At 39.6% G+C, this 13,546-nt stretch overlaps 2 protein-coding genes across 2 annotated transcripts in view; one reads left to right on the top strand and one right to left on the bottom strand.

The window, feature by feature from the left end:
* Positions 1–3,089, bottom strand: part of tmem127 (transmembrane protein 127) — a 6,165-nt gene extending 3,076 nt beyond the window's left edge. Inside the window, exon 1 of the mRNA XM_062049614.1 lies at positions 2,389–3,089. Within this exon, the coding sequence (XP_061905598.1) occupies positions 2,389–2,626 (238 nt within the window). The 5' untranslated portion in view covers positions 2,627–3,089. The remainder of the gene's footprint in view (positions 1–2,388) is intronic.
* A 2,869-nt stretch (positions 3,090–5,958) lies between these two features.
* ciao1 (cytosolic iron-sulfur assembly component 1) lies at positions 5,959–13,512 on the top strand. Its single transcript, XM_062051194.1, has 7 exons — positions 5,959–6,349; positions 8,895–9,043; positions 9,160–9,271; positions 9,349–9,437; positions 9,496–9,697; positions 9,781–9,850; positions 13,151–13,512. Exons 1-7 carry the CDS (start codon positions 6,211–6,213, stop codon positions 13,383–13,385), a joined length of 996 nt encoding a protein of 331 aa, XP_061907178.1. The 5' UTR covers positions 5,959–6,210; the 3' UTR covers positions 13,386–13,512.
* Positions 13,513–13,546: the final 34 nt, after the last annotated feature.

Genomic DNA, 13,546 nt, shown 5'->3' with positions numbered 1-13,546 from the left:
ATATATATATATATATATATATATATATATATATATATATATATATATATATATATATATATATATATATATATATATATATAAAAATACATACATATATATATATACACACATATATATATATATATATAAATAAATACATAAATATATATACATACATACATAAATATATGTACATACATATATACATATATATATATATAAATAAATACATAAATATACATACATACATATATATTTATATATATATTTATATATATATATATAAATATACATACATACATATATATTTATATATATATTTATATATATATATATATATATATATATATATATATATATATATATATATATATATATATATATATATATATATATATATATATATATATATATATATATATATATATATAAATAAATAAATACATACATAAATATATATACATAAAAATACACGTACATACATATATACATTAATATATATACACATCACGCTAAACAGTCAATTGCTTAACAATATGGCCCGGCATGGCGTAGTGGGTAGAGCGCCCGTGTCAGAAACCTGAGGGTTGCAGGTTCCCTCCCCGCCTCTTACCATGCCGTCGTGTCCTTGGGCAGGACACTTCACCCTTGCCCCCGGTGCCACTCACACCGGTGAATGAATGTTGAATTAATGATATGTGGTGGTCGGAGGGGCCGTAGGCGCAAATTGGCAGCCACGCTTCCGTCAGTCTACCCCAGGGCAGCTGCGGCTACAAAAGTAGCTTACCACCACCAGGTGTGAATGAATGATGGGTTTTTAACATGTAAAGCGACTTTGGGTACTTAGAAAAGCGCTATATAAATCCCAGGTATTATTATTATTATTAATATCAACTATCAAGTTTGGTTGCGCCATCTTGCTGTCTCGCTGTTGAGTTTAGGCATGGTATGAGAAAATAAATTAAAAATTAGTGCTACAGAGAGCAAAGAAATTGTCAACAAAACTGGAAAAGTCACCCCGACGGTATGGCAGTTTGGGGATTTTTTTCAAACCGACCGTAGTCCTTCGCCACACCTTTTTTTCCCCCAACACTCGTCTGTTCCTTTTTCGGATTGTACGGAAACAGGTAAGAACTAAGGATTAGGACTGTATAGATAAAATAAATAACAAAATATAACCAATGTGCTACCTTAAAATAATAATTTTGTCCCCGAATATTTGAATAATAATTACTGCATAACACAAATAAATTTCCATAACAATATCAGGTCGAATTAATGTTTTACAGACCAGGTAACGTTTTGGCAGTAAACCTCCCAAAAAATGTTCTTCTCTGTTTTCTCAATGTTTACATTTAAAGGAGTTACTCTGATTTTAAAATGTTGTTTACATTGAGTGTTTTCCATCATTGTGTTGACATTTCCTTTATTTTCTGCCTTTATAGCCGAGAGTATTAAAATTAGACGAAGGTTACATTTGAAATAAAAGATATCAACACTTAATTTACTTTTATCCTGGTGCATATTTCCATGTCATACAAATATCAATACTTATCGATATCGACCATAATAAACAACAGTTGGTAGAGTGGCCGTGCCAGCAATCGGAGGGTTGCTGGTTACTGGGGTTCAGTCCCCACCTTCTACCATCCTAGTCACGTCCGTTGTGTCCTTGGGCAAGACACTTCACCCTTGCTCCTGATGGGTGCTGGTTAGCGCCTTGCATGGCAGCTCCCGCCATCAGTGTGTGAATGTGTGTGTGAATGGGTGAATGTGGAAATACTGTCAAAGCGCTTTGAGTACCTTGAAGGTAGAAAAGCGCTATACAAGTATAACCCATTTATCATTTATTATCATTTAACCTATTATCGAAATACAGTCTTCAGCCATATCGCCCACATTCGTAGCAAACACACATTGATGTATGGCTCCCTGCTCCCCTTCCACAACATCATACCTCTTCGGATTGTAAATAATCAAATGTAAATAACCAAATGTAGACACTTTTTCTTATACTTTCTGATCTCTCTTCTCTGTGTCCACTACTTGCTGTGCATATCCTACCAAGTCAGTCCTACACTGTTCCAATGTCCATTTCTCTGATGATGCAATTGTTTATGACTGAAGTGTTGATACCAACCAATCCTAACCCCCCCCCCCCCCCCCCCGCCCCCCATATCCCACACCCCGGATTGTAAATAATGTAAATAATTCATTGTATATACTCTGATGATTATCTTGTGTGATGACTGTGTTATGAAATTTGTATATATCTGTATCATGAATCAATGTAAGTGGACCCCGACTTAAACAAGTTGAAAAACTTATTCGGGTGTTACCATTTAGTGGTCAATTGTGCAATCTACTAATAAAAGTTTCAATCGACCAATCAATGCTGAGTCTTACCGTCCAGAAGCTTGGGGTCGATGTAGCCTAAGACATCCGCTACCCCGAGCTCTTGTCTGGGACAGGTGCCTCCATGAACCCTGAGCCATGCTGGTTCAGCCAGAGCCGTGCACAGGGCGGTGATGGACAGGGCTCCGGGCAGAGCGGAGACCAGGCTCCGCTCTGGTTGCTTGGGCAAAGGGGTTCCCCCTCGCCTTCTCCGGCTTCCAGGGGCGACAGAACCCGGCGGGGCATACATGCTCGACCGGTCCTCTGAGAAAGTTGGGATCAATTTCACGGGATTCCAAACAGCTACGTTGCTAAGGACACCCCAACGGAACGCAACACGTAGTTTGAATATAACAACCTTGATATTTCGATAAGAGTTGTCTCAAAGGGACACCAATCATTCGTGTTTTCAGGGACAGCAGACTGCTGAATGGCGGAAAAACAAGGAACAGATGGCCTTTGGGCCTGTTAGCTCTGTTATTAGCCTATCGGCTAACGCCAAATCTTGTCGATAGTTCAGACAAAACCTCAGTAACATGAACAAATAAAACCAACCACGGATTGTTGGTTAACCCAACAGACTGTCGTGGTAAAAAAAAACAATAACAGTCGCGATAAAACTAAACTAAAACAAATAAAACAAAAGGAAGCCAGCGAAGGTTTCCTCGAAATTTATTGACTTCCTTGTTCCAATCTACAATGTTCTTCTTCGCCACTTGAATTTTAGGTAGATGATGGCCAATGCTGCACTCTACAGGCCACTTGTAGAATAGCAAGTAAATTTGACTTAAATTACATTCTACAGAAATTGTCTTAATAAACTCTATAATGAATATATAATTTGTATAAATTGAAGGCACTGGGCAATATGAGTAATATTACGCATTAATTGACAGACATTTGTTATTCAGGGACTGCAGATGGAAACTAGCTGTTGAGCAATAATCTGGTGCAAATCTGTATTTGAGCTTAATGTCTCTGTGCAGTCCCTTTAAATAAAGACTACACTAAACTAAACTAAACTATTCCATCCGTCAACACATTTTATTTTGATTAACACATTTAAATAAAAATATTCAACATCTTATGATGCTATTTAGGACAAATAACGATAGCATATAAATTTGCTAAGGCAAACAAAGTTACATATTTTAAGTAATTACAGAAATAACCACATGTGTTTAAAAAAAAATATTTTCAATGTATCATCCATCCATCCATTCATCTTCTTCCGCTTATCCGAGGTCGGGTCGCGGAGGCAGCAGCCTAAGCAGGGAAGCTCAGACTTCCCTCTCCCCAGCCACTTTGTCCAGCTCCTCCAACGGGATCCCAAGGCGTTCCCAGGCCAGCTGGGAGACATAGTCTTCCCAACGTGTCCTGGGTATTCCCCGTGGCCTCCTACCGGTCGGACGTGCCCTAAACACATCGGGTGGCATCCTGACCAGATTCCTTTACCCCCTCATCTGGCTCCTCTCGATGTGGTGGAGCAGTGGCTTTACTTTGAGCTCCTCCCGGATGGCAGAGCTTCTCACCCTATCTCTAAGGGAGAGCCCCGACACCCGATGGAGGAAACTAATTTCAGCCCCTTGTACCCGTGATCTTGTCCTTTCGGTCATAACCCAAAGCTCATGACCATAGGTGAGGATGGGAACATAGATCGACCGGTAAATTGAGAGCTTTGCCTTCCGGCTCAGCTCCTTCTTCACCACAACGGATCGATACAGCGTCCGCATTACTGAAGACGCCGCACCGATCCGCCTGTCGATCTCACGATCCACTCTTCCCTCACTCGTGAACAAGACTCCGAGGTACTTGAACTCCTCCACTTGGGGCAGGGTCTCCTCCCCAACCCAGAGATGGCACTCCACCCTTTTCCGGGCGAGAACCGGACTCTGACTTGGAGATGCTGATTCTCATTCCAGTCGCTTCACACTCGGCTGTGAACCTATCCAGTGAGAGCTGAAGATCCTGGCCAGATGAAGCCATCAGGACCACACCATCTGAAAAAAGCAGAGACCTAATCCTGCAGCCACCAAACCGGATCCCCTAAACGCCCTGACTTCGCCAAGAAATTCTGTCTCTGTCAATATGTCAATGTATCATTTTAAATGCAATTACATGTATAGCCAATACTGATATTTTTTTATTTGACATTTTTCAAAATAATTAAATGTTTTTTATTTTTCCTTTAATTTGTTGATCATGATGATTAAAGTCAGAATAAAACACAAATACTTTAGGAAAAAAATAATTGTTTATTAGAAAATATTTTTGTAAGCTAAATTTAACAATATAAACATAATTTAGGACAATGTAACATGGTCAACCAAACAAAGCAATAATTCCCTTACTACGTTTTATCACACACAATTATTAAAGTAAAAATCATTTTAACAGCAAAAACATGTGTAAACAATATAATAATATATACCTATACCAGGGGTCAGCAACCTTCAGCATATAAAGAGCCATTGGAGCCCATTTCCCCCAAATAAAACCCACCTAGAGCCACAAACTCTGTTAGATTCCTAAAATGACGATAACACCACTTATAGTTTCGTTACACGTGCGCTATAGGACTTATGACATCAAACACTTATTTGATTTATTTCTGGGTATAACAAAGCAAATCGTCAAATTATTTTGAACATTAGAAACAAAATACACTGTTCCTTCCCTTATTAATGAATAAAAAATAAAAAATCCACTCATTACAATATTCTGAAGGCATATGACTGTGGCATATTAATTTGACAAAAAATTGAAAACAACTACCTAGTCATCAACAAAAACAGCAAATTGATAAAAATATCAATAAATAAAATGTTTCTCTTTTTTTATCCGTCCATTGCTAGGGGTTGACCGCTAAAAACAATACAATTGCATGGCAGCAAGAGATGTCACATAAGGGCTGAGACATACTGTACATTTCCATCGACAATATATTAAAATGTGTTTTATTTTCATATAAGATCCCAGAACTCTTTAAAATAACAACTGTTAAATTAAAATAAACTAACTAAATCAAATGAAATATAATAGATCAAGTAACCATTATTTGTTGACATTCGGTTTCAAAGCCAAAGGGAGCCACGGCGGAGGCATGAAAGGGCCGCATGCGGCTCCAGAGCCGCGGGTTGCAGACCCCTGACCTATACAAATGTGAACAACACAACAACAGAACATAAATATCTGTAAAAATAAAGTTAATAAAGAACTGGAAACATGTCGTTCTTATCACTTTAGTATCGATCCAATACTATAGTGTTGACTATATATATATATATATATATATATATATATATATATATATATATATATATATATATATATATATATATATATATATATATATATATATATATATATATATATATATATATTTCTCCTGTAATTTGTCAAATAATTGGATGATAATCGTATCTTTCTGGTATATTTGTTCCTACATTGATGGTTCATCCACCCATCCATCCATTTTTTACAGCTTGTGGATCTCAGGATGGCGGGGGGCTGGAGCCTATCCCAGCAGCCATTGATTGTTCAACAAAGCAAAAAAAAAAAAAAAAAGGTTAGTGGCCCACAATGCCTTGCGTCAAACAAGATAACAAACATGGCGCCACATCCGGTATAAGAGTGTCTGAACTTTCGCATTTTCGGAGATTTAAATTCATAATTATCCAACGTGTCGTTGCCAAACATTCTGATTAATACACAAGGTCAACTTATTTTACAAGCGAATTAGTCGCTGTTTTCGTTGTAGACATTAGCTAGCTAACTAGTAAGCGACGTACCGTAAGTAAAGAGTTAGTGAATTCCAACATTTGAGCTTTAGCGATGAAGGAGGCCTTGACTCTTCTTCACAGACTGAACGCACATCCAGAATCTCGGTGCTGGTTCGTCTGCTGGAGTCCAAATGGGACTCTGCTGGCCTCATGTGGGGGCGACAAGACCATCCGGATCTGGGGACGAGAGGGTGAGCATGCTAATTATGCTACTGAAACACAGCTGACATCTAGAAGGCAATAATAATAATAATAATATCGTATTTAAATGCTTGATGCTAACATCGGTGCAAAATATGGATAACAACTGTATCAGAATTGCTTTTGTTTAAGTCGAACTTAATATAATAATCAATTTAAAATACAAAAAAAATGGTAACAGTTTAACCAATGTACTTTTAATGTGCAGATTAGTGAAACTGTATCAATTGTTTCAGTGTCAATGTATTATATCATTATACAGAGAGGTTGAGCATCAGTGTAAACTACGTAGTTTAACTGATATGACTCAGTCAGGATCAATTATAAATAAATGATAAATGGGTTATACTTGTATAGCGCTTTTCTACCTTCAAGGTACTCAAAGCGCTTTGACACTATTTCCACATTCACCCATTCACACACTGATGGCGGGAGCTGCCATGCAAGGCGCTACCAGCACCCATCAGGGGCAAGGGTGAAGTGTCTTGCCCAAGGACACAACGGACGTGACTAGGATGGTAGAAGGTGGGGATTGAACCCCAGTAACCAGCAACCCTCCGATTGCTGGCACGGCCACTCTAATTCAAAACAAATCATATAGTCTTTGTGTCAAGTGAATTATACTGCATCAGATTGTGCATACTTGCCAACCCTCCCGATTTTCCCGGGATAGTCTCCCGAATTTCTCCCGATTTCCACCTGGACAACAATATTGGGGACGTGCCTTAAAGGCACTGCCTTTAGCGTCATCTACAACCTGTCGTCACGTCTGCTTTTCCTCCATACAAACAGTGTGCCGGCCCAGTCGCATAATATATGCGGCTTTTACACACTCATAAGTGAATGCAATGCATACTTGATCAACAGCCATACAGGTCACACTGAGGGTGGCCGTATAAACAACTTTAACACTGTTACAAATATGCGCCACACTGAACCCACACCAAACAAGAATGACAAACACGTTTCGGGAGAACATCAGCACCGTAAAACAACATAAACACAACAGAACAAATACCCAGAACCCCTTGCAGCACTAACTCTTCCGGGATGCTACAATATACACCCCCCGCTACCACCAAACCCCGCCCCCCCAACCCCGCCCACCTCAGTGACCCCCCCCCATCTCCTGAATTCTGAGGTCTCAATGTTGGCAAGTATGGGTGTACCTAATGTTGTTTCTGGTGAGTGTTAAATACATACATTGATATACTTATAAAACTCTGTTATCTTGTGACTAATAAGTAATAAAAAGAACAAATAGTCATTTTACTGTATTTGATGAATACTTGGGCAGCACGATGGAACAGGGGTTAGTGCGTGTGCCTCACAATACGAAGGTCCTGGGTTCAATCTTGGGCTCGGGGTCTTTCTGTGTGGAGTTTGCCTGTTCCCTCCGGGTACTCCGGCTTCCTCCCACCTCCATAGACAAGCACCTTGGGATAGGTTGCAGTGTTTCCCATAAACTGCCAAGATACCTGGGGCGTGGCTATGGGCGTGGTCACCATGACATCATTGAGTAATTTGCATAATTTACTACAATGATATGATTTTCTCTAAAAAGCCTCAAAAAATGTAAACTTACTAATTAATAATAACAGTTTTGTTTTAAACGTCCATCCATCCATCCATTTTACAATATAATTACAACACTTTATGTACATATTTATATACAGATTTAAACAATAAGTTATTCACTGAAATATATTTATTAATTGTGGTTGTGGTTCTTACAAAAAATTAATCTTATAAAATATAAAAGCTAAAATGTCTCTTAAAGCTCTGCCCCTTTAATTAGTGCATACTAAATAATTTAACTTTAGCCTATTACTACAACCATATTATTTACCAGCAACATAAAGTGAAACAGAGGCAGAGGTGTCCTGCCACAGTCAGTAACAAATAAACAGAAAACAGTAGTGGTCAAATACAAATAAGGCAACAAGAGAAGTATCCTACACTTCTCTTTTGTAAAGTAAATCTGAACAGCCTATATGGGCATCTACATCAACTATATGATTTGCCTGAGAAGCTGGACAGGACAAAAAAAAAATAAAATAAAAATATTTTTGTTTATTTGTGGCGGACGTAATTCTTTCGTGGCGGGCCGCCACAAATAAATGAATGTGTGGGAAACACTGGGTTGAATGACAACACTAAATTGGCCCTAGTGTGTGAATGTGAGTGTGAATGTTGTCTGTCTATCTGTGTTGGCCCTGCGATGAGGTGGCGACTTGTCCAGGGTGTACCCCGCCTTCTGCCCGAATGCAGCTGAGATAGGCTCCACAATTTCCCAACTCATATGGAAACGGGGTTTGTACATCCCCAAAAGATGCATGTTGAGTTAATTGGAGACTCTAAATAATCCATCAGTGTGAATGTGAGTGTGATTGGCCCACAGTCACCTGGGATAGGCTCCAGCCCACCCGTGATGAGGACGAGTGGCATAGAAGATGGCTAAATCTAACAAAGTAGTTAATTTAGATTTTTTATACTAATGTATTAAAACAAATGAACCCTCCTTTCTGCTTGCAGGCGAGTCGTGGGTATGTAAGAGCGTGCTGGAGGACAGTCATCAGCGCACCGTGAGGAAGGTGGCGTGGTCGCCATGCGGGAATTATCTGGCCTCTGCTAGCTTTGATGCCACCACATGCATCTGGAAAAAGAAAAATGAAGAATTTGAGGTTTGTTTTTGAGGAACATTTGTGTCCTCATGAAGGAGACACATTTTTATTTTATTTATTTGTTTTGTCCTTATGAAGGAGACACATACATAATTTTATTTATTAATTTTTTTTAGAGCTTGACTGTGTTGGAGGGACATGAAAGTGAGGTGAAATGTGTGGCGTGGGCTCCTTCGGGGAACCTGCTGGCGACATGCAGCCGGGACAAGAGCGTTTGGATTTGGGAAGGTCTGTGTTCAATTTTTCATATTGGATTCACATAAAGAGTTTCTACTTATGACCTTCTTTTATTTTGTGCGTCACAGTGGACGAGGAGGACGACTACGAGTGTGTCACTGTTGTCAACTCTCACACGCAAGACGTCAAACACGTGGCGTGGCACCCCACACAAGAAGTGAGACACGCCCACCTGACTGCCGTTATGTTTTTATTTGAACAATGTCCGTCTTTAGCTTCTGGCCTCTGCGAGCTACGACAACAACATCTGCATCTACAAGGAGGAGGACGACGACTGGGAGTGCAGGGCCACTCTGCAGGGCCACACGTCCACCGTGTGGAGTTTGTCCTTCAGCGCCACCGGGGACAGGCTGGCGTCCTGCAGCGATGATCGCACTGTCAAGATTTGGAAGGAGCATCCGGCTGAAAGTGGTCAAGGTGAGCCATAATTAACAGGCGGGAAAATAAACTTTTTTTTTTTGCTGCTTGGTTTTAAAAGTGACCACATGTGCTCTGAACAGGGGACTTGTCATGGAAGTGTGTCTGCACGCTCTCTGGATATCATGCACGCACTGTGTATGATATTGACTGGTAAGTCTGACCTCTCTTTGTCTTTTATTACCGTATTTTTCGGACTATGAGTCGCAGTTTTGTTCATAGTTTGGCCGGGGGTGCAACTTATACTCAGGAGCGACTTATGTGTGAAATTATTAACACATTACCGTAAAACATCAAATAATATTATTTAGCTCATTCACGTAAGAGACTAGACGTATAAGATTTCATGGGATTTAGCGATTAGGAGTGACAGATTGTTTGGTAAACGTATAGCATGTTCTATTTGTTAGTTATTTGAATGACTCTTACCATAATATGTTACGTTAACATACCAGGCACGTTCTCAGTTGGTTATTTATGCCTCATATAACGTACACTTATTCAGCCTGTTGTTCACTATTCTTTATTTATTTTAAATTGCCTTTCAAATGTCTATTCTTGGTGTTGGGTTTTATCAAATAAATTTCCCCCAAAAATGCGACTTATACTCCAGTGCGACTTGTATGTTTTTTCCTTCTTTATTATGCATTTTCGGCCGGTGCGACTTATACTCCGGATCGACTTATACTCCGAAAAATACGGTACACACTATTCCCCATTTTGATTAAAACAGTTCCACACTTCATCACCAGGTGCTTAATCCTCTTGCACAAATAAATCCTGCACCTCATGTGCATGCCTAAAGCTGAAAAAATATTCCAAAACAATATTAGTAGGGCATTATACACCATGCAATAATATGCAGTCCCTCCAGGATTTTGCAGGGTTTTTTGTGATTGTTGCCGCCTAAAATGCCTGAATTTGCGGCAGCTTTTTCAGAAAGTTGTGGCAAAAGTTGCCATGTTTTGGAGGATCATATTTTTTCACTAACATTAAATCTACCGTATTTTCCGGACTATAAGTCGCAGTTTTTTTCATAGTTTGGCCGGGGGTGCGACTTATACTCAGAAGCGACTTATGGGACGGCGTGGGGAAGTTGGTAGAGTGGCTGTGCCAGCAATCGGAGTGTTGCTGGTTACTGGGGTTCAATTCCCACCTTCTACCTTCCTAGTCACGTCCGTTGTGTCCTTGGGCAAGACACTTCACCCTTTGCCTCTGATGGCTGCTGGTTAGCGCCTTGCATGGCAGCTCCCGCCATCAGTGTGTGAATGTGTGTGTGAATGGGTAAATGTGGAAATACTGTCAAAGCGCTTTGAGTACCTTGAAGGTAGAAAAGCGCTATACAAGTATTACCCATTTATCATTTATTTATTATGTGTGAAATTATTAACACATTACCGTAAAATATCAAATATTATTTAGCTCATTCACGTAAGAGACTGGACGTATAAGATTTCATGGTATTTAGCGATTAGGAGTGACAGATTGTTTGGTAAACGTATAGCATGTTCTATATGTTATAGTTATTTGAATGACTCTTACCATAATATGTTACGTTAACATACCAGGCACGTTCTCAGTTGGTTATTTATGCCTCATATAACGTACACTTATTCAGCCTGTTGTTCACTATTCTTTATTTATTTTAAATTGCCTTTCAAATGTCTATTCTTGGTGTTGGGTTTTATCAAATACATTTCCCCAAAAAATGCAACTTACTCTACAGTGCGACTTATATATGTTTTTTTCCTTCTTTATTGTGACTTTTCGGCCAGTGCGACTTGTGCTCCGGAGCGACTTATACTCCGAAAAATACGGTACTTGCGATGTTATGAATTTGTTATCCATGTTTCAAGTGTTCTGTGTAACTTGAACCTTCTCAGTGGCCTAGTAGGTAGAGTGTCCGCCCTGAGATCGGTAGGTTGTGAGTTCAAACCCCGGCCGAGTCATACCAAAGACTATAAAAATGGGACTCATTATTACCTCCCTGCTTGGCACTCAGCATCAAGGGTTGGATTTGGGGGTTAAATCACCAAAATGATTCCCGGTCGCGGCCACTGCTGCTGCCCACTGCTGCTGCCCACTGCTCCCCTCACCTCCCAGGGGGTGAACAAGGGGATGGGTCAAATGCAGAGGACAAATTTCACCACACCTAGTGTGTGTGTGACAATTATTGGTACCTTAACTTAAAATAGGATTGCAACCAAAATTGAAAAACAAATATTGTATTGATGTTTTACTGGTTTTAAGCCGCACAGACTTAAAAGTAGATGGCAGTACAAGCACATACTCAGAGCTCATTGCCAAATTACTGTACTGTTTTAATTAATTATATCTAATAATATTAATAATTCATTATAATTACAGAAACAAACACCACCAAAGGCTTCCTTATTATCTGCTGTCTGCTTTGTCGTCCACAAATTGCAGATATTTCCCCTGTATGTTTTACGCTTGAAAAGTGTTTGTCCATCCAAAACATTTATTTATTTTCCAACATATTTACCCCCACACGTCAAGAGCATTTGTGACCTGTTGAGAGCAATTTGTAACAGTGATTGTTTTTGGTAAATAAAGGGAGGATGAGAGATTATCATCACACTTAAACATCTCTTACATGTACAGTCCGCATAGCAAATGAGAATCTGTTTTTAATTGTCATACTCTGGAAGTGAGCATGCTGGTGTGTTGCTTCATGTTTTAAACTACACTACCCAGAGGGCTTAGTACTGTAGACAGGAACAGGAAGTAGGTGTGAGCTACGCGGCAAGATGACAATTGTGCCGTTTGAGCAAATAAGAGTTTACACATTGTCGTGCATTTGAGCGCCACTTAAGAGACAAATGCGATTGGCCAAAATGTGCAGGAAAGTTTTAGGCAAAGTTGCAAGGCTGTGCATATTGCGGGGATTGGTTGAATTTGCATGAATTGGCACCATCGCAAATTTCTGGAGCGACTGACTGAATATGTACAAACCCAAATAGTGCCAATTAAATATTTATTAGTTACCTGTAGTTGCTAAGTGCTTGGTTTACAGAAGAAAATATCTGCCTCGAGATATTAACAGTTGTGGCTGTAGGCAACCTCTTGTAGGTTTTTTAAAAAAAAATCAACACCGCAAGGTGGCAGCAGCAGCAGCATTAAATGTACGAGTTGTTTTAAAATGTAAAATGTCATTTGCATAACTCATCTGTTGGCGTGAATCTCTTACAAGCGGTACTGTTTACAATGAATGCATTAGCGGTATTAATGCTGACTGAGCAGTTTATTAAAGATTTGTTCTGTTGAGCAATAAACTTATTAATAAATGAGCGTGTAATCAAGACAATCGTTTTCTAATTTCAGAAATACTTTCTAATTAATTTGTTATACTATAAGAAGAGCTTTTGCAGTATGCAGACCGTCATAAGAATCAAGTTCCTTATTGCAAGAGCTTGTGTATCTTCTTGCCAGGTGTGGTCTGACAGGTGCCCTGGCAACTGCTTGTGGCGACGACGGGGTCCGAGTGTTTAAGGAGGAGGCGACACCCGACCCAGACCAGCCGGTGTTCTCCCTGGCCGCACAGGTGCCCAAAGCTCACGATCAGGACGTGAACTGTGTGGCATGGAACCCTAAAGAAGCTGGACTGCTGGCTTCCTGTAGCGACAGCGGCGACATTGCCATCTGGACGTTCCAGGAGCAGGACTGAACATGGCTAACCAACACATGATTGTGCTGATTGATAATGGTGTAAAAAAAAAAAGTTTATTCAATCTGATACAGTTTCAAGATGTTTATATAAAAATAAAGTGACACCACAACTACATGGTTTCTCTTTATTGCAAAAGTCATTTAGAGCGTGGCGAAGTT

The sequence above is a fragment of the Entelurus aequoreus genome, linkage group LG06, assembly GCF_033978785.1.
Source record: "Entelurus aequoreus isolate RoL-2023_Sb linkage group LG06, RoL_Eaeq_v1.1, whole genome shotgun sequence".
NCBI classification, from domain to species: domain Eukaryota; kingdom Metazoa; phylum Chordata; class Actinopteri; order Syngnathiformes; family Syngnathidae; genus Entelurus; species Entelurus aequoreus.
Note: the sequence above shows the minus strand (reverse complement) of the source record. Positions and strands in the feature narration are given on the sequence as shown.

What these genes read in the sequence shown, in the direction of transcription:
- ciao1 (XM_062051194.1), top strand. Translation starts at nt 6,211, where the DNA reads ATGAAGGAGGCCTTGACTCTTCTTCACAGACTGAACGCACATCCAGAA. An exon ending in AGAAAAATGAAGAATTTGAG is followed by an intron (nt 9,044 to 9,159) that starts GTTTGTTTTTGA and finishes AATTTTTTTTAG; the next exon opens with AGCTTGACTGTGTTGGAGGG. An exon ending in TCCGGCTGAAAGTGGTCAAG is followed by an intron (nt 9,698 to 9,780) that starts GTGAGCCATAAT and finishes TGCTCTGAACAG; the next exon opens with GGGACTTGTCATGGAAGTGT.